At 32.4% G+C, this 20,316-nt stretch overlaps 5 protein-coding genes, 1 long non-coding RNA gene and 1 pseudogene across 6 annotated transcripts; 2 read left to right on the forward strand and 5 right to left on the reverse strand.

Moving 5' to 3' along the window:
* Positions 1–3: 3 nt before the first annotated feature.
* LOC139088570 (phosphoinositide 3-kinase regulatory subunit 4-like) lies at positions 4–1,018 on the reverse strand (annotated as a pseudogene).
* Positions 1,019–1,208: 190 nt separating this feature from the next.
* LOC139088508 (zinc finger protein 809-like) lies at positions 1,209–3,062 on the reverse strand. The gene is made up of 4 exons (XM_070637762.1): positions 2,905–3,062; positions 2,576–2,850; positions 1,869–2,510; positions 1,209–1,788 (listed from the first exon to the last, which is right to left on the reverse strand). Exons 1-4 carry the CDS (start codon positions 3,016–3,018, stop codon positions 1,506–1,508), a joined length of 1,314 nt encoding a protein of 437 aa, XP_070493863.1. The 5' UTR covers positions 3,019–3,062; the 3' UTR covers positions 1,209–1,505.
* A 235-nt stretch (positions 3,063–3,297) lies between these two features.
* Positions 3,298–5,419, forward strand: LOC139088388 (tubulin--tyrosine ligase-like protein 12). Its single transcript, XM_070637595.1, is given in 5 exon segments — positions 3,298–3,486; positions 3,563–3,851; positions 3,909–4,349; positions 4,352–4,843; positions 4,846–5,419. Coding segments are annotated over 5 exon segments (1,821 nt in total). The 5' UTR covers positions 3,298–3,345; the 3' UTR covers positions 5,304–5,419.
* On the reverse strand, positions 5,291–13,265 carry LOC139088389 (high affinity cationic amino acid transporter 1-like). Its single transcript, XM_070637596.1, has 5 exons — positions 12,982–13,265; positions 7,332–7,594; positions 6,790–7,272; positions 5,797–6,732; positions 5,291–5,642 (listed from the first exon to the last, which is right to left on the reverse strand). The coding sequence occupies exons 2-5, from the start codon at positions 7,555–7,557 to the stop codon at positions 5,497–5,499; spliced, it is 1,791 nt and encodes a 596-aa protein (XP_070493697.1). The 5' UTR covers positions 7,558–7,594; positions 12,982–13,265; the 3' UTR covers positions 5,291–5,496.
* A 129-nt stretch (positions 13,266–13,394) lies between these two features.
* On the reverse strand, positions 13,395–14,818 carry LOC139088390 (general transcription factor IIH subunit 2-like). The gene is made up of 2 exons (XM_070637597.1): positions 14,365–14,818; positions 13,395–14,301 (listed from the first exon to the last, which is right to left on the reverse strand). The coding sequence occupies exons 1-2, from the start codon at positions 14,763–14,765 to the stop codon at positions 13,464–13,466; spliced, it is 1,239 nt and encodes a 412-aa protein (XP_070493698.1). The 5' UTR covers positions 14,766–14,818; the 3' UTR covers positions 13,395–13,463.
* Positions 14,819–15,005: 187 nt separating this feature from the next.
* LOC139088483 (histone acetyltransferase type B catalytic subunit-like) lies at positions 15,006–16,511 on the forward strand. Its single transcript, XM_070637724.1, has 2 exons — positions 15,006–15,263; positions 15,336–16,511. The coding sequence occupies exons 1-2, from the start codon at positions 15,206–15,208 to the stop codon at positions 16,463–16,465; spliced, it is 1,188 nt and encodes a 395-aa protein (XP_070493825.1). The 5' UTR covers positions 15,006–15,205; the 3' UTR covers positions 16,466–16,511.
* Positions 16,512–16,586: 75 nt separating this feature from the next.
* LOC139088466 (uncharacterized) lies at positions 16,587–18,983 on the reverse strand. Its single transcript, XR_011544226.1, has 2 exons — positions 18,808–18,983; positions 16,587–18,732 (listed from the first exon to the last, which is right to left on the reverse strand). It is a non-coding gene; the product is annotated as an uncharacterized lncRNA (long non-coding RNA).
* Between the last annotated feature and the right edge of the window lie 1,333 nt (positions 18,984–20,316).

Genomic DNA, 20,316 nt, shown 5'->3' on the forward strand with positions numbered 1-20,316 from the left:
CAATTGATTCTCTCCGTTCCTATATGTCAGTAATTGTGAGAACTCAAAAGGTGCAGTTCCAATTCCTTCTGTCCATAACTCTAATAAAGCACATCCAGCTGAAAATATATCCATTTCTGGTACTAAGTTTCCGGAATTTGACGTATCACCAACTAATGGATTATTACTGTCAACAGTAAAGCTTTTGTGAATCTTTCTGGTGCAATATAGCAAGTTCTACGCCTACTCGTGTCGAAGAAGTAACTGTAGTCTGCTGGATTATCATCAGGTAGAAATGTTGGTTTAAATGATGCAAAATCTGACAATAATATCCAGTTCCAAGACGTAATCATTATATTCTCTAACTTAATATCTCCATGACATATCTTTTGCAAGCGGCCTTGATGCAAAGCACATAAACGGAATGTAATCCATTTCTTTTCTATTAATGTTAGAAAAGGCCTTGTTGACATTCTATCGTATAAACTATGCTTAACATATTCTCTAACTATTATTCCTGTTTTGTCAGTCAACTGAAATTAATTAAAATAGATTAATATTGAAAAAATCAATAAAAGTTGATCCTGGATCTTACAACTACTCTTTGAAATGGTAAACAATTGACAGCATTCTGAAGTCCTTTCTTAATTGATTCAATTTTATCAGCATGAATTTCTAGAGGTAAACTTGGGTCATGTTTCACAAAGACTTTTACAACTAATAATCCTTCTTCTGACTTTCCCCGAGCAACTAAAAAATCTCGTACATCCCATACTTGATTCAAACTGGATCTCATTTTCCATACCGAGGAAATAATGCTCGACTGGAAAAATTTGGATTGGTGCTGTGGAAAGCTGATTTCCCATCTAAAAAATTAATGAAAGAAAATTTTCTCTTTTTGTTCAATGAAAAATTTAAAAAACTTACTTTTAATCGATTAGTTTACAATGAATCAGCTCTACTTCATATGGAAAATGTGGATCTTGTAGTCAACTGTTGTCTTTATGATTTAATTTGTTATTCACTAGAGGATTAATGAATTAAATAGAAATTTTCAAAAACTTAGATGACAAAAAGAAATTTATTTTTGTTTTGATTAAAAACTAAAATTTGAAATTTTTTTGACCGTTAATTTTTGGTACAACTGGAAAATTTAAAGGAACTAAAAGACTTAGTTAATAAAACAGTACACATTTTTATTTAATTAATTATAAATGCATTGTGTTACAATTTATGATTAAAATGGAGACCACATGTTTAAAATCCTGTGTAGATATTATAAAATTAAAAATTTGTACTCTGATTCATGTACTTCCTTTAAAATTAACACCGAAAATCGGAAATAAAGTACGACTTTTGTTTCAATAACATTAATTTAATTAACTTGTAGTTTTTTTTTTGTGATGAAAAGTTTGCATTTTTGGAACTAATAGTTCACTTCTCCTAATGATACATAATTAAAAATTTAGTAGCCTCCATGTATCTTAATAATTTGGTGTCGAATCGACTCAATAATAGACACAGACTTATGAATTATGCATCCTCTTCATGTGGGCAATTAAATATCGTTTGAGATTTCCCTTAAAATTACATCCTTCCTTCGTACACTCATACTGATTATTTGCATGAATTCCACGATGCTTTGTAAGCTTATTCTTGGTATTAAATATCTTTTTACAAACGTCACATTCATAGGACTTGGCATGACCAAGATGAATTGTCTCATGCTGCTTCAACAGGAAGTTAAAATGGAACTTCTTCGGACAATAGTTGCAGTGATATTTTGGATCTTCCTTTGAGTGATACACTCTGAAATAATAATGAATAAAATTTAAATCTTAGGATTAAAAAAATAAATCCTCGGATTAATTAGAGCCTCAGAAACTCACCGATGATTGTAAAGTGCTGACTTTGTCTTGTATGTCTTTTCGCATAAGTCACATTTAAATGATCTGACATTATTTGAGTGCTTATTGCGTATGTGATTCATTAATGTCTGTTTTAAGCCAAAACTCCTTTGACATTGATCGCATTGGAACCGCTTTCGATTAAAATGTGCCTGTTCTTGATGATAGAGACGACCAGATCTATTGCTGAATAATTTTGGACAATAATGGCATTTCTTTAAGTATTTGACATTAGAACCAGAAGCCTCTTTTAGAAGATTCCTTCTCTCTTTTGGGCCGGCTGTGTCATCTGAGTCTATGTCCTTTTCTTTATTACTTTCAGCATTCTCTTGTGCAACTTCCTCGTCCTTATTGCTTTCAACTTCTTCTTGCTCAATGATTTCACCATTTTGACCATCATCTCTCATTTCCTTTAAGTGCTGCATCATATGCTCAATGAGACAGTTTCGGTCAACAAAATTATCACAAGTCTCGCAATGAAAAACAAGATCAATGTGTGCAGACTTAAGATGCTCATTTAATTCACTTAATGTAGCTATTGGCGGTTGTGGTTGACAAAATTCACAGTTATAAATTTGACTAGAACCACCAGCAATATCATCTAATTGTGTCATGGCTAAAATTCTAAAATTTAAAAAATTAATTTTTTTCCTTCCTGGATGTTTTGAAAATTCCAGCACGCAATTTACCTATCAATATCCTTTGCAAGATCTGTTTCAATTGACAGTGATTTGTCACTTCCATCATCTTGTGTTGGCTCAAAATTTATTCTTAACTTATTTCCTTCATTCAGCATTAACGTATCGGCCAATTCTGCTTGCTCTTCCTCTTCGCGCCGATTTTTTTCCAACAGTTTCTGTATTTTTTCATTTGATTGTGCTGTTGTTGAATATAGATTATCAAATGCTTTTAGTGTGTCTGAACATGTGCAACATATGTTTGTGATGAGATCCTCCTCTGTTATCTATAAAAATTAATTAAATTAATGACATAAAATATAAATTTAACGAAAACTTACTTTAATTGGTAAATATGTATTAATCTTGTCCTTTAAATCCTCTTCAATTATCGATAATAACTTATCATTTTGATCAAGACATAGCCGGCAGCAGAGATTACCTGCTAAATTCATTTCTAATTAATTAAACAAATTTTTTCACAATTTTTTTTTATTATTTACAGAATCAAGGATTGGAAACTAAAACAGTCAATAGATTTGTGAATTAACATTGCTGGATGTGTTAATTGCAAAGTATCTTCAGCTGACATACATCATCATCATGTTGATTTCATAAGCCTTTAACATTGGAATCAGCTTTTACTCTAATAATATTAATCAGGTCTAGATTCCATCCCTTGAAATATCCAAGTTGCTTACCCCTTGAATCCCCCTAAGAGTCAAGTTGTTGACCCCTTTGCACATTTAGATTGTTTACAAAAGTGTTTAATTAAATTTATCATGGAAAACGTGATTGATTTGAATAGTTATGAGACATTTCTGACACTACATGAAGGACAGTTGAAGGCTTCAGGAGTTCCAGAACTTTACTATAAAGGATTATTCCAAAAAGTTCATTCGCAAATCTTTGATGCCGGAGAGGTGAATACAAACTTAATTACAGAGGTCGAAGTCGATTTGGATTTTGTATTAATCTAATGATTTAAATACATTACAGTACTTCCAATTGCTTCTATTGGATTATGGAGATGAAGAAAGAGGTGAAAAAGATCCAGTGTTTACCGTAGTTGCAATTCAAGACATAAAAACCGACGATCCAAGTTGCATCTTCTTACTGGATCATCAAATTACTTACAAACTAGACAGCATACGAAAGGAACTGACTGAAAATCCTTCAATTGTACATAGACTGTCGGCAATGATGGGTTTGCCAGAAAATGATGATATTGACAAAGTATTGAAGAACATCTGGAAGTACTGCAACTTTTACTCTATTAATGCTCAAGGTAATAATGATTGTCTACTGGTTTATTATACGAAACTAATAAGTGCTATATTTATAGGCGCACCAGTTGAAGAAACACTTCCAATGTGGTACATTAATGATGAACTAGGATCTGCCGTTTTGCATAACGATGAACCGAATTTCAGGATAGTACCATTCATCCATGCACCAACACAATTGACTTACAGTTTATTGTATCCAATTGTCGACGTCGAGGAAGGAGATCAGATCACAAGAGATTTTATTGAGAATGTAGTAGTCAATAGAGAGTTGATGCTGTTACCTTGGCAAGATCATGATTTTTCAGATGAACCTTTTGAACAAAAGGAACCTGAAAAGTCGTACTTCCTTCAAGGAAGAATTGAAGAATCGTTACCAGAAGAAGTAAACTCTCCAGTAATTGATAGGAATCAGCCATTAAAAGTATTTACTGACTATGAGTTTGTGTCAAAATACCTAACAGATCCAGTGTTTGAAGTCGTCGAGAAATCTGAAGAAGCTCATATTTATGGCTTACAAAGCATTTTAAAGGATTCAATGAATTAAGCAAAGACTTCCCAAACACATTCGTGAATCAATTTCCATTTGAGAATGTCGTGACAATTAAGGATCTTTTGGCTATTGTCTGTCGCAGATCTATCGAGAAACATCACGATCCTGAAACACTTGAAACATATCCAAATTGGCTGCCAACAACTTTTAATCTAAAAACTGAATTGAAACAGTTTGTCAGTTATTATCAGCAACGCGATGAAAAGGATTTAGACAACTACTGGATCATCAAGCCATTCAATTTAGCAAGAAGTTTAGACACAACAATCACTAACAACCTCTCGCAAATCATCAGACTATCTCAAACAGGTCCAAAAATAGCACAAAAGTATATCAACAATCCAGCTCTATTTTATCGACCTGACGCAGAAGGAAAAGTCAAGTTTGATGTCCGTTATGTCATTTTATTGTCCAAAGTAAAGCCATTGGAAGTTTATGTATATAAAAGTTCTTCCTACGCTTCAGCAATGTTCCATTCTCAATGAGTGAATTTGATGTCTATGAGAAGCACTTTACAGTCATGAATTATGGTGAGAATTTGGTCCTTAAGCACATAAAATGTGAAGATTTCGTGAATTTATGGAAGGAACAGTACGAAAATAATCCTTGGGATGGAATTGAAGATGAAATCTGCAGCATGCTTAATCAGGTCTTCATAAATGCTACAAAAGAAAGACCTCCATGTGGAATCGCTGATAATCCACAAAGTCGTGGACTCTATGCTGCTGACATCATGTTAAGCCATGAAAATGGAAAATTGCAGCCAAAACTCCTTGAAATTAATTTCGTACCAGACATGAAACGTGCATGTGAATACTACAATGACTGCTATAATGACATCTTCAAGCTTTTGTTCTTGGGTCAAGAAAATGATGAGGTTTTCAGGCGTATATCTTCTTAAAAAGTACTGTAATTATGTTTTATTTGTTGTTTTGCATTAAAAACATGAATTATGGCTCGATACACTTTTACATAAAAATCTAAGCATTTATACTGAATAAAAAATATCACATAATTTTACAAAAAGAATTAAAAATGTTGTCAAAAATGTTTGCTTAAGAGCTAGTTCCTTAATTCTATACAGAATATCTGCTTTAATACTTGTCGGATACTGTTTCGATTCTGGCTTCTTCCTTTGCAGGCTTAATCTGACCGTTCTCGTACTCGATAACAATGTTGTCTTTCCTCAAAAGACCTTCTTTTGATTTTCTAATTCCATACGTAAAGTAGATGAAGTATCCTGGAATAATAATTGATTAATTAGTGGATTATTCGAATTTAAATTTTTAACGGATTTTGAAAATTCAAATTTTATGTAATCTGTACTAAAATTTTTGAATTTCTAAAAACCGTTAAATTTTGATTTTTTAAAAACCGTTTGATTTTCAACTTACCAATTATAAGCCACACAGCAAATCTTACCCACGTTGATGCATCAAGTTGGAACATCAAGTAAAGATTGATGAAAATACTGAGACAAGGTAAAATAGGTACAAATGGAACGGTAAATGAGAGTTCCGTTTTATCCTTTGGCTGCCTTCCAATAACAAATATTGTCAACATCATTGCAGCACCGACAATACTCATACAAATAATATTGGCGACCGTGAATTTAAATTCAAGTAAGCCACACAATACTAAGCTTAGAACACAAAAGACTGCCACGGCAATTTTGACAAGATTTGACGTCATTCTTGTTGGATCTTGATTAAATTTAATATTAACAATTTGATTAATAACCGCATTCAATGTGAATTTATTCTCATTCGTTGAATTCTTGTCATCTGGTGCTTCATAATGTAGAATAACAATACAAATGGCAACAATTGTATATGCCAATAATGTTCCAATACTCATCATGTCAATCAACTGATGTAGATTGAAAACCAATGCCATAATTCCTGCCAATAATCCACTCAAAAGCGTAGCAACTAATGGCGTTTTTGTTTTTGGATGTACTCGTTTCATGATCTTGTAAATGATTCCGTCATTGCCCATAGCATACAATACTCTTGGAAGTGGGAAAAGTGCACCTAATAAGCTGGTACACAATGCAAAAATAGCACCAATTGAGACAATCCATTTAATTGTATTCCATCCAATTTCTTCAAAGGCATGTGGGAATGGTGCATCTGGATTTTGGAGATAGTAGGGCAACATCATTGTCAAAACTGTCGAAATTCCAAAGTATGCCAAGAAGATGATGATGAGTGAGATGACAATAGCCAATGGAATGTTTCTTTTTGGGTTGATAGCTTCCTCTCCTGTTGTGGCAACACAATCAAATCCGACGAAACCGTAGAAACACTTTGCAGCTCCAGCCATGATACCTGTGGATTGACAATGATGAAGGAAATGGAATTAGGAATCATTCCCTTATTACTCACCAGCAATTCCAAAAGGCATAAATCCTCCCTCTCCTGCATGTTTAATACTCTCAGGAATGTCTTCCTTTGCAATAGTCCAGTTCTTTGGGTCAGCATTCATACTTCCAGCGACCAAAACAATACAAACAGTTGTCAAATTGACAGCAGTGAATACATTATTCAAGAATGTTGATTCCTTTACACCAATGGCAAGCAAAATGGACAGAATCATGATAATCACGAATGAGAAAAAGTCTGGATATTCAGCCAAGAATGAAACATCAATTGGCATCAATTCTCTCCAGAAGTTTCCCATTTTATTGTCAATTAAGGCATCAATGTAGCCACTAAGACCACGGGCGACCGACGACGTTCCAATGACATATTCCAAAATCAAATTCCATCCAATCGTAAAGGCAACAAATTCTCCAACACTAACATAAGAATAGACATAAGCAGAGCCAGCTTTTGGTACTCGGGCAGCAAATTCAGCATAACAGAAACCTGTTTTGTAATGATGAAACGTTAATTACAGTTTAATGACTATAAGGCATAAAACTTACCCGCAAATGCTGAGGCAATAGCAGCAATTAAGAATGAAATTGTTACAGCAGGTCCAGCTTGATCATAAGCTACACTTCCTGCTAGTACATAAACTCCTAAACCTAACGTTGATCCAACACCTAAGGCCGTTAAATCGAATAAATTAAGTACTCTCGCCAATTTTGATTCTTCATGCGAGTCATTTCGCTTTTTTCGCGACAGTGCTTCCCAAAAATTGCTCAACATCGTGTATATCCAATTCTATTTTTGTTTCAGTCTGATTCTAAAATGAGAAATAATAAATCATTAACATTGTTGGATTAATGACATGTTTATAGGCAGTATTATTAGAATACGAAATCATTGTAACGTGACAGGCTTGTGTATGATTTAAAAATAAAATTAGTAAAAAGACAGTCAATAATAAAGTCAATACATCCATCAAGGGTATATAACGAAAGATTATGCATGGAAAATTTAACTAAAGTTCCGCATTTTCGGCAACAAATGGGCTAAACAAATGATTAAAAATCATAACATGATCGAAGAAAACAACAAATATAACAATCAGGTGAGTTCAAGGCAATATCTACTTGATTTGATGTTCATGTGTGTATGTATAATTCACATTTTTTTGCTATTAGGTAGCGTTAACTGTATGAATGAATGAAGGTGTCTGTAATATAATTTTTGGAATTTGTATGTTAAATACATGATGTAAATTTAAGTGGAGCTTGTTGTGGAAGTGAATAATAATTAGAACCGGTAAAACTAGGTTTTGAGAATTTTGGATTAATTAAATCCTAGGATTAAAAATGTTGTACTAAAATTAATCCTAGGATTAAAATTTTTGTACTAATTTTCACAAATCTGGCTATTTAGTGAAATTCTTCGATAAAATCCTATTCCTAGTAGCTATCTGAATTTCTTAACACATGATCATTGACATATTGAACGCATATTGCGAATTATACATTTGGTTCTCTTTAAAATACCCACAAAATTTGACAAATTGCTCCTGTACTAAAAATAAATCTCGATAAATCAAACCGTCAATTTAAATCCATGTCAAAGACTATTAAAAGGTTGATAATTTACAATCGATAAAGCATGTATATGCGGCGTCAACAATCAATTCTTCCGTCATATTTGACTGATTACCATCGCTTGTATTACTTGTCAAGTATCCACAATTTATATCTCACTTAAGCTATTTCAAATAAATCAAAACAGCGTAATGTCAATAAACACAGGACAGCTGATGATTGCATTCCTGACTAATTTACTTAAATTGTAGCAGAAGTGCATTTACAATTTTAATTATTAGAATAATAAACAGTTCATTAGAAATGCAATCTCGTGTAACAGCTTCACATTACTTAATATTTTTGAATCATCAACCTACGATAACTACGTACATGCTTGTCACTTGATCGTCAAATCACATGAGTAAAGTGAAACGACAGATAATACCCCGACTGAACTTTCTGATAACTCAATTATATACTTATAACTGTAATTGACATAAATTGCCGTTAATTATTATCAAATAAAGGACTTGATGTTGCTAACATTGTTTTTATGACAACAGCTTAGTGTTCTTTTTTTTATTATCTTTAATTAAATATTTAACTTTTGCGTTTTCCTCTCAGACATCTCGTTTAATGAAGTAGACAATTTGACATTTTATCTCAACGCACTGTCGTATAATCTTATCATTTGGCACTAATTAAGTTTGTTACACAATAAATTGGAAATCTTAGACATTGACTTTGAATGGAGAGTTGCCAAATATTTTAACGGTTTTGTAGAATTTGAATATTTAACGATTTTGTAAAATTCAAATTTTTAGCGGTTTTGGATAGTTCAAAAATTCAACGGTTTTGCAAATTTCAAATTTCGAATCGGTTTTCTGATTTTTCAAGTACAAAGCAAAATTCAAATTCCAATTTAGCCGTTCCCATACCAAGATTTTTCAATTATCCAGCAATTTTTAATTGGTGATAAAGGAATGTTATCATCCATAACTAGTTACAATCAACCTACAATATACAATGAAGCATTTTTATTTGACACTTTTAGTGCGCACTTGAGTGCCTATATAAAAAAATTTGTACGTCGTGCCTTATTATTATCTTATCAAGCAATTAAGATTCACCAAAATAGCACTTTCAAGTGCCTCTTTTTTGTGTTCCAAAGATCATCTTAAACAATTCATTTAAAAAGTGACAAATTAATTTCACTACCGCAATTGATAACATGCTATAAAACTACTAGTAAACTAACATCTGTCACATGATTACATGCAATAAGCATAGATGTTCATTCAACTTATCTTTTACTGTATATTAACAGCATTTATGAGTGAATGGAAGTAGAAAGAAGAAACGATGTTAATGCAAATCCATGCGAATATCACATCTGATTTAATATCTAGGTCTAGGCTAGCAAGACTAATGTTGAGGCAGCTTTGACGATGATTTTTCGAGAAGCTTTGATAAGAGAAGCTCAGCCTTGATGATGATTGAGTAGACCGCAGCCAATCTATACAGTCAGCGAAAGAATAAACAAGGAAGTGCTGGATCGCCATTAATGACTTTTGAGGTTTGTCTAAAAGGTCATTGACTGAGCATTTATTAAGATTGATGCATCAGCAGTTCATTAACACATCAAGTGATGTGACCTTCTAAAGATAGTTAATGAGATATTTCCATCAATGGCAAATCTCATCAGATGCTTATCTTATTATAAACAAAAGCTATTCGGTGAATGTCCGGAACCTTATTACGACTGCTTAAAAGTACGCTTTCCCACAAAATTGTATGGAGTGAGACTCGATTTCATATCCCCTGAATTACATGTCAAATGCTCTGAGCTGCCGAGCCTTGCTCAATTGTGTAGCACAATGCCTCATCCCTATCCAATGGCAATTACGCACTTCTCATTATCGTCATATTGGACCAAAACACAGTAGTGTAAATTGAATAGTGAAATTCCCAGAAAAACTATTTAATAAGTGCTAAAAATGGACTGCCTGATTATCTCATTTATCATGCATTTATCACCTACATTGTTAAGTATTAAGCAGAACACTTAGGCAGAATATTTTGTACAGCAATTAAATCCACTTGAGATTAATATAAAATAAAGAAATCACCACAGTCCTTCCAAATTATGTCAATTATATGACACTGATGCATTCTCAAAAAGAGAAAGGTGCTTCATAATAAAAAAAGAAATTTTAAGGCATACCATTGCCATTTCCGTTCATTATTATTAAAAAGTCTGTAATGACTGCTTATATGTGGGATTTCCATTCTGATTTTCAGGGGGTTTTTCCACTAGGAACGGGATTTTTTAAGCATAAGCATCAACCAATGTAACTTCAAAAAGGTTGCGTAAGGTAAATTCTTAGTTTTGACACAGGTGGAGCAGCCACGTCCATGTCACGTGAATATTCGTCTGTAACCCCAACAAAGTCCATGCACTAACTCATAAATTCTTAATTTTATTGTGTAACAAAACCAGGAACATTTTTATCCACCAATAAAACGTAATATTTATGTGAATTTAATCTGACTTGCTTATCATCCATGAACCTATCGAAGTACTCGATTACTTGAGAATATATGCACATGTTTGGAATTTTGAGCAGTTTGACTATTGAAAAATCTAGTTTATTGGGTTTGTCGATTAGTTATTGATAAAAATGAATTATTACTATGCAGGCTTAAGTAGGAACGCGTAATAAGTGAGACTTAAGTAGGAACGCGTAATAAGCGAGTCAGGATTAACATGTTATACATTACATTCCTTCTTTTGGGAATTCTAAAAACTTTTTAATACAGCCGTGCTAATTAATATGCAAATTTGAATCATTCCTGGAGATTTCCGAGAAAATAGGAATAAATTTGGAACTGATCTCACCATGTTTGACAACATTCTCTATTTATATAAAACATGGCAATTTATGGTGCAAATTTTGAATATTTCACCATATTTCACAATCTTTATGTATTTACATCCGACTGTCGAGTTTCTTATTGGCCTGCTTAAAATATCAAGCTACAACATCCAGAAAGTTTTCGAATCACTAAATTGATGCGCTTATTTGCTTAATTAAACTAATACTTAATGAATGAAAGTAAACATAAACAAATTAGATAATTTGCAACAAATCACTGTTAACTATAAACAAATTAAGCTTAATCATGTTGTTTACTTACTGTAAATAATATTTCAACATCAATTTATCAACAAAGCATGTTTTAACATGAATATCGGCGAATTTTTCACGACAATCTATTTACTGAATGTGTTAACTATTTCTTAATTCACTGATTAGACTCTCACGACACTTAATAATGCCTTATTAGGTGATTATTAAAGTTAATTTAAATAATGACGAATTTTTCCACAATTTACTGGAAAACAAAAATGTGTACTAAAAATTTGAAATTTTAAAATACGTTAAATTTTGAAATTTTGAAAACCGTTAAATTTGTATGCAACAAAATATTTCAATGACTCCTTAAGCCATAAAAACGAAATTTTAAGTGTACTCTTGAGAGCTAGCAGTGATGATATTGACGATTATTGATCTATCTGAATAAATCCTTAAAAAAAATTGCTATTGAAAAAATTTCAATAAAACAAAAGATTTAAATGCATGAATCTTTTTTTGCAAATGAATAGCCAGAGGTTGTTGCATTTGTGTGCGGATTAAGCAGTAAAAAAAGTTAATGACAGTTGAATGAACATGTGGAGAGATTCCTAATCTACATAGTATTTTTATATTCTATATAGCGCCAGTTAATAAATGAATTAATTGCAGCAACTTGCCTGTCAACATAATCAAGCAACAATATTCACGGCAGTGGCACTTAATTTAAAAAATTATTGCACGCCTGTATACACTTTTATGAGTTAAGCCGAGTTTTTCCCCAGTTTATTTATACAGACTTTTTTAAGAATACTTGACTTCAATTTTTAATAAAGTTTCACACACACTGAGTTATAAGCAGCTAGTACTCAATAATTATTTTATTGCTGAAACCAATTAAAATGAAATTCCTTTAACTGCTTGCGGTTTCGCTCTAAACTTATCTAATATTTACTTTCTCAAATGTTAAAGTTGAATGACTAATGAACGCAAAACTAGATATTTGATGCCATTCTTCCTCCTTATTATATAATGACACAGGACATACAAAAGAGAAAGGTTGCATTTTAAGTTTCTCAAATTTTTAAATTTTAACGGCTTTTGAAATTTTAAATTTTAACGGATTTAAAAATTTTGAATTTTAACCGATTCAAAAAATTTAATTTCAACCGATTTGAACTTGGAACATTTTTCAAATATTTTTCAAACGTTAAATTTCAAAAAACCACAATTGAATTACAACACATGATTATGAAGGATGCAAGTAGTTAGCAAACAAAATACGTAAAAGTATATTTACACAATTGCACCACAAGTCGGTTAATAAATATTTTCCCAATAAATTAGACCAATTCAGTGTGAAAATAAAAATATAAAAGTACATTTATTATGTAGAAGAAATGTCTTTTGTGGATGGCAACAAAACAAGACCTTGAGCACCAGACAAATTCGGACTGAAAAATGACGTGAAAATTGGAGAGATTAATTCGTTAGAAAATTGCACTTACAAGTATAATTATCGTGAAATATGTCTCAATAGCTCTTTATTTGTCTTATCTGCAACAATTGTGTATCAATGGAATTTATAACACTTTTAGCCACTTAGTTGTTTATCAAATACGCTAAATCGTCTAGCTGAACATTAGTCAAGACTATAAAACTTAATTTATTGCCGCTGTGCTTCCACAAAAAAATATTCACGAGCACAAAAAAAATTGAAATTTTTTGCAATAAATCCACAAAAATTCACTTTCCCGACCGAACGTATTTGATGCCACAACTTGACTGAGCTCGAATATCACTCAGTCAATTTGATATATTTGACTGAATGAGAATATTGAGAGCTTTTTATTGTTTTTGGAGAGCTTTGTGAGCAAATAGGAAACTTTCTCGCATTTAGATAAATGTTTGTGCCTGTATAAGCTTTAATTATAGACAAAACATTGACTATGGGAGCTTTCATTGTTTATTGAGCACATAGAAAATTATTTTATAAAATAACATTATTAAAAATTCGATTATTATCATAATTATTCATTTGCGGACGTTGCGGAACTGATGAACAACCAATACACGTATGGAGAGTATCGTGGATGAACATATCACAATCCACACAATAATGCTTCTCACATTTTGGACATTTATAGAGATGCTTGTCTGAATCTTGGAACTGCTTTTGACATCCAAAGCAATGCGTTGATTGCTGCTGATTTGGAACTTCGATGAAATTGAGAATTGGAAAGAGATGATGATAAGAACGAGCAAGATGTGGTGCTAGAACTAATGTTAATCCACAGACAACACATTCAACTGGCAGTTCACAATACTTTGCTTGACATTGTGGACAGAAATATCCAGTTATTGATAAATTTCTAGTTTCACTGTTGCTTTCTAAATGACACATGCAAAGTGACATCATTGATTGATCCTTCTTGGATGATGCATCCTGTACAACACCATGAGGAAATCCCATTTTAATTAATGAACATTCTTGAGTATTTGTTGCTTGCAATGGCTCTATATGCTGGAACAATTGATCCTTAAAATGAGTTTCGTCAAGAATTGCACTGTATATTCCTGATGTCTCTACAGTTAAATGTCTCATGATACGAGTCTCGGCTGACAAACTGATTACTGAACATCGAATGTTTTCTGTCTTTAAACTTTGGATTGTTTCCTCAATATCACCTGGATCACAAGTTGTTAAGCTTCCAAGAATCATTAATACTTCTCTACTAGCATGTGTTGGAATCATTTTAAGTGTCTGAAGCGCTAAGTCTAGTCCGTTTTGAATCGATGGCTCGCCTGTCAATGTTGACTTTGTTAAACTGTGTGAAAAATTACATAAATTAATGAAAAATTGAATTATTGAGTTAAAAGAAGTTCCTTACTTTTGGAAGATTTTGATATGATTTTTATAGTTTCCTGCTAAGTCAGCAACCTTTTCAGCTCGCTTGTTCTTAAGCAGAATGATTCCAAGCTGTGAAATTGGATTCTGATCAAAGAATTCCTCAACAAACAGCTGTAACATTCTAATGGCATTAATAAATCTTGTCGGCTTCAAGTCAGGCATGGACATAGCTTCAGAACAATCAAGAATAATGTAGATATGTCTCATCATTCCCAATCTGGTTCCTTTCTTTTTAGCTTCTTGTCTCTTTCTCTTTGCTTTCTGGATTATATCGTGAATTGAGCTTGCTATTAAGCCTGCGTCGTCTTCCTGGATCTCCTCCCATGTCTTTTCGTATCCAGTTTCCCATCTGTATTCTTTTATTTCATCATCGTCTGCCATTTCTATATTATTTAATTATTTTATATCTGAGCGAGTTTTTTAACCTTGTTTTGTTGACTTTTGGAAGTACTGTAAGATTTCATGGTTTAGTGACTTAAAGCGCATTCCAAATTAAAATGAGTTGGAATGAACAGACAAAGTTGTTGACACAACATTCTCAAAATATGCTAATCTGTACTAAAAACAAATTTCGTACTAAAAATACCGGCTTTTTAGAATTCAAAAATTTCGCAAAACATACAGTAAGGAACAACGAGTAATTATCAGTTTTTGAATTAAATTAATTTATTAGTGAATCTAGCAAATTAAGCTGACAAGAAATATTTCAGTCTTAAGTTGACTGCCAATTTATCGAAACTATTATATTGCTGGACCAATTACCTCGTCAAAAAATCGAATTAAGTGAAAATTTAGAAATATAGAAATTAGGCGCGAAAATCATGGCAAATTTAGAGAATTTTGTTACAGAAGCTGTTCATGCTGTGAAGTTTAAAATGAGTAAGTAGACTATCCATTAGAATTAAAGCACAAACGAAAAGATCCAGTGAATAAAATTGTTATTATTTTCAGTTCGTGAACGTCGGGATGTTGACAATGCCGATGATTGTTTTAGTCCTGAAATGGCTCATCAGATCTACGGCGACAATGAAAGCATATTTGGATATAAAGATCTAAACATAAATGTCTATTTCTCAGCTGGTCCATTAGATATTTATTATGACGTTAATTACAACAAGAAAGTTGATGACTTGACAAACAATCAAGGCTTAAAAGCCGACAATGTTCATGTTATAACTGAAGTATTCCCAAATGGATATTATACAAATCTGGAAGAGTTTCTTAATGTAATGGAGAAAAAGTCCCAGACTTTTCAGCCATTCGGAGAGAGATTATGTGAATTCAAGACGGACGACAATCGTACATTTGAGATATATATGTGTGAATCATCAACACCAAACTTCCAACAATATCATGCAAGATTAGAGTCCTTTATCTTCTGGTTTATTGATGCAAGCAGTCGAATTGATCATGATGAGAAGTGGCGATTCTTTGTTGCCTACGAGAGATATCAAGATTCCCATGGTGAAACTCGTTATGCATCTGCTGGATATGCCAGTGTCTACCTCTATTTCGCATATCCTGACAAAATTCGTCCACGAGTCGCACAATTCTTAGTCTTACCACCATTCCAAAGAAAAGGTGTTGGAAATAAATTATTCCAGACAATTTGTGAGCACTTCCGTGCTCAATCAAATGTTACAGACATAACTGTTGAAGATGCATCAGAGGACTTTCAAAGACTGCGTAATATTCATGATGCTCGACTACTTATAAATCTCCCAACCTACTCACCTGACAATTTAAAGAATGGATTCACTACTAAAATGGCACAGGAAGCAAAAGACAAATTTAAAATAAATCCAAAGCAATCGAGAATCATCTACGAAATTTTACGTCTAAAAAATACGAATACAGCAAACAGAATTGACTACAAAAATTACCGTCTGGAAGTTAAGAAACGATTGAATATGAATTATTTGAAAGAAAAGAGAGACATGAAGCGTGTCCAGGATCGAGGATTTAAGATTAGTGCTGATAAGAAGCTCTCATTGCCATCGACAGAAGAAAATATTGAACAATTAGACGGAATGTATAAGGAAACGGAAGAATACTATAGAGGCGTCCTGGAACGCATTTAAGTTAACTTTTTATATTATTTAAATCATGTCAATTTCCTTATTATTTTAACCATTCATTTTTTGTTATTTCTCATTCCTTAATTCACTTAGAAAAGTCGAAAGTTAATAAAAGAAAAAAAAGTTTTTTGATCAAAGTAGTCTGAATTTATTGATCTTTATGCTTTTGATGCTCATCCACAAAGAATTTTATTTGCCTTTTGTACGGCGAGCAGCACTTCGACTACGAGAAGCTGAACGTTTTCTTGATGCACTACGACGAGGAGTTGATTTTGCACTGGCCATTGAATGCATTTGTGAACTTTTAGCTGCTGATGATTTTCTTGCCATTGAACCTGTACGTTTGCGGCTTGCTGATCGTGAGCGACTTCTTTTGATCGAGCCATTTTGAAAATTTTCTTATAAAAAATATAACGTCCGAACGATTTGAAAGATCCAAATGAAATGAAAATTTTATTGTGAATGGAAATTTCAATGGTTGTTGAGATGAAAATTCAATCTTAATTTTAAAAAAATAACGGTCATTCAATTTTCAAATTGTTCTTAATATTCAAATATAATTTGACCGTTAAGTCAGCTATTTGGTCATCCCATTAATGGTTTAATTAACAGCTGATGGTATGTCTCATTCAATTATCACCAATGTCAATATGCTCATTCCATTTCTGCTACTTTGTGCAACTCTATTGATCAATACACTGCATTTTAAATAGCTATATATAGAAATAACATGAGGCGTTGATAGTAATAATTAGCTATTAAAGAAATATGCTGCACTTATGCTTTTGATTTATGCATTTATGTTGCTTAATGTGTATTCAATTGTCGGTAATAGAGGAGGTCTATGGAATAAATTATAATTGAATATTTACTGTGACATTTGAGATGATGATTGAGGAATTTGTATTGGAATTGATCATTGATTCATCATGCATATTGAGGAAAATAAAAGGTATGTTCATGCTGCTTTTATCTTTAAAATACTTGATGAAATAATATGAAATTTAACGGAAATTCATTTTTCAAAAGATTGCTAAAAAAGTGCTAAAGATGCGAAAATGATGCAAAAATTCAAAAAAACAGCCGTTAATTTTTTTAATTCGCTTGAATTACATGCGTGAATCAATTATGATTACTATTATAGTAAACAAAATCATTGGGGGTCAAACACATGCTGCGTATTATTGATAACAAAATCCAGAATCTGCTAGTTCGAATCAAATCATTTATTTCATTTGGCACGACTTAATTAGAGCAAATTAAAAGATTACTAAGTCGGAAATGGATTGACTTCCCCAACAATGTTGATTAATTGATGATCAATCAAGATTTTTCTCACTTAATCATAACATGCAGCTCATTATCTTAAGGACATTTACTAATTATCGCCGTCTGATTGAACTTTACATTTGATTCTATTCGCTTCCTCATCAGAATCTGTATTAAATCAGTGCAAACAAATTAAATCCATGAGAACAAAGGATTACTCTGATGAATGCATTGTTTGTGCTTCTAATATCCACTTAGAAATGCTAATGTGCTGTAAAGTAAGAATGAGTCAATGAATAATGTATTGGGTGTGTATTGAGATTGGAATATATCCAATTATGTAATTTTTGGTCTACTTCTGATACCTCTTTAATATTTATTATGAATTATAAAAACGGGAAATTTACTTTTCATGAATGACGTTTTAAGCAGCGTAAATAAATAGTAAATGCAGGTCAGTGAACTCAATCATAATCATACTTATCGTAAAATGAATATGTGAATGGAACTTGCAGTTCTTTAATAAATCATTTATATATGTGTTAATGCCAATCAGCTGTCATCAGCTGAAATCGATATCTGGTGCGGCGTTTCCAGTCAATTGACTTTATCTAATCGAGATTAGATTTTAATCTTGAGTAATTTCATTATTAAGTTGTTGAGCTTAATTACAGACTGGGTGTAATGGATATATCAAAGGTTTTTAAACGCCGTTTTGTTATGATGTGAATGTGAGAATCATGCTTAATAAGCTGTAATTAATATTCTGATTGTTTTGAAATGAAAACTTCTTCTAAGTTTTAATTCGAATCAAGTTGCGATTACTTGACGAATATCAACAAAGTGATTTTGTGACTTATTCCTTAGTATACAGTCATTAAGGTGTTGGGGTAACACCATTAGAATATGCGTCGATCAATTCCTTCGTTGACTTACAAACTTAGTTTATTGACACTAATTTTACATACATCATTGTTGATACATCTGAACTAGATCTGTAACTAAAGATCAAGATCCCAATTCAACTCCATACAATGAATTAGTTACAGAATACAGACTAGTGTGTTTATACTTACAAAGAAGTAGTTCTTGACAATTGTAGAACATTATTCAACATGATCTTCGAATAAGTTTAGATGCTCAAAATGATATTAGTTCCATTCCATTGGTTCTTACCTTTAAATGAGTTCAGGATTCAAACCTTCTTGAACCTGGATCTGTAGTTTATTATTATAGGTTCTAACTGGGTCTAGATCAATATTTGAATAGGATCGGCTAACAAAATGATCTGATCACTTTGACTTACTTTAGACACCAAATAATATCCATTCAATATTTCTCTGTTCCTTTTCTTCATGTACTCATCTAAAATTATACAAATAAGTACATGAGAACTCAAAATCCCCTACACATTCGATATGAATCACGTACGCAACAGAAACAATCATTGCAAAAAATATTTTCCTCAAAAATATTCCCAGATAAGATTGTTTTTCTCGAGAAAAGTCGAGAAAACCGTGTAAAAACATTGCCTATGTCTACGACGAAATTGAAGCGTAAACAACATGATCTGCAGGATGAAAAAAATATTGCGTTTGAAATAAATAGTCAATTTGCATCTACTTTTATAGATACGAAAGTGAAAAATCTTCTCTACCTATGCCAATAAATTTTTCATTGAATCGGAGGAAGCTTCGTGTTTTCACAAATGTGTACCTACGTGCTTAAAGACATTTCTGTGATTAGTAATGCTTCATACTAATTATGATACTGTGGATTGGAGACACAAAGTCTCTTTCATGTCTACATAAACAGCATTGATACCAAAACAGACTAAATGACTCATATCAGTCTATATACCTTGTTTTTCAGAAGATAATTACAAGAATCCATGAGTCATCGATATCACTGTCTGTTTCAGTTCCAACTTCCTAATGCGAGCTGATATTGGTTTGATTTATATTCGCGAGTCTATTTTTGAATCAAATCTAAGAAATTTCATGAATGAACCAGTTTGTAATCAGACCAACGATGCTCATTACTCATGGCTTACTTGATGTCCTCTCCCAAATTTTTACTATGTCAATTACCCGATTTAAAAGTTTGTAAACAAAGCAATCTTAGAATTGTGCCAAAAAATTTGCATTCGTGTGTTTTTCGGCATCAGCATAACAAAAACTTCCTTTAATGTCAACAAAAACAAAAAACGCCGCATGGCTAGTTGAAGGTCGTTTAATCAAATTCGATCGAGTTTTTCATGCACATTTACACATATGTACGAGATTCTCTCTGTTACTCTACTGAGAGGAGGATCTCGTTTGTGCAAGAATTCGCTACAATTTCTGAGACTTCCGCCACAATGAGTGATGTCATGTCTGAAGCATGTTAACTGCAATTAATATTCAATTCACGTTGATAAGTCGCGTTATATCATGCAGGAAAAAATCCCGATTTTATTATAATAAAAGAAGAATGAGAGTTGGAGATGATATGGAGAGTGTCTTGATATGTGGCGCATTTTAAAGTGAATGTTGCTATAAGAAGAACTTCCTTACAGATAGGATAGATGAGTTGTTTAATCTTCG

Source organism: Chironomus tepperi, unplaced genomic scaffold, assembly GCF_022539635.2.
Source record: "Chironomus tepperi strain 1889 unplaced genomic scaffold, CSIRO-AGI_Ctep_v1 contig_163, whole genome shotgun sequence".
Classification (NCBI taxonomy): Eukaryota; Metazoa; Arthropoda; class Insecta; order Diptera; family Chironomidae; genus Chironomus; species Chironomus tepperi.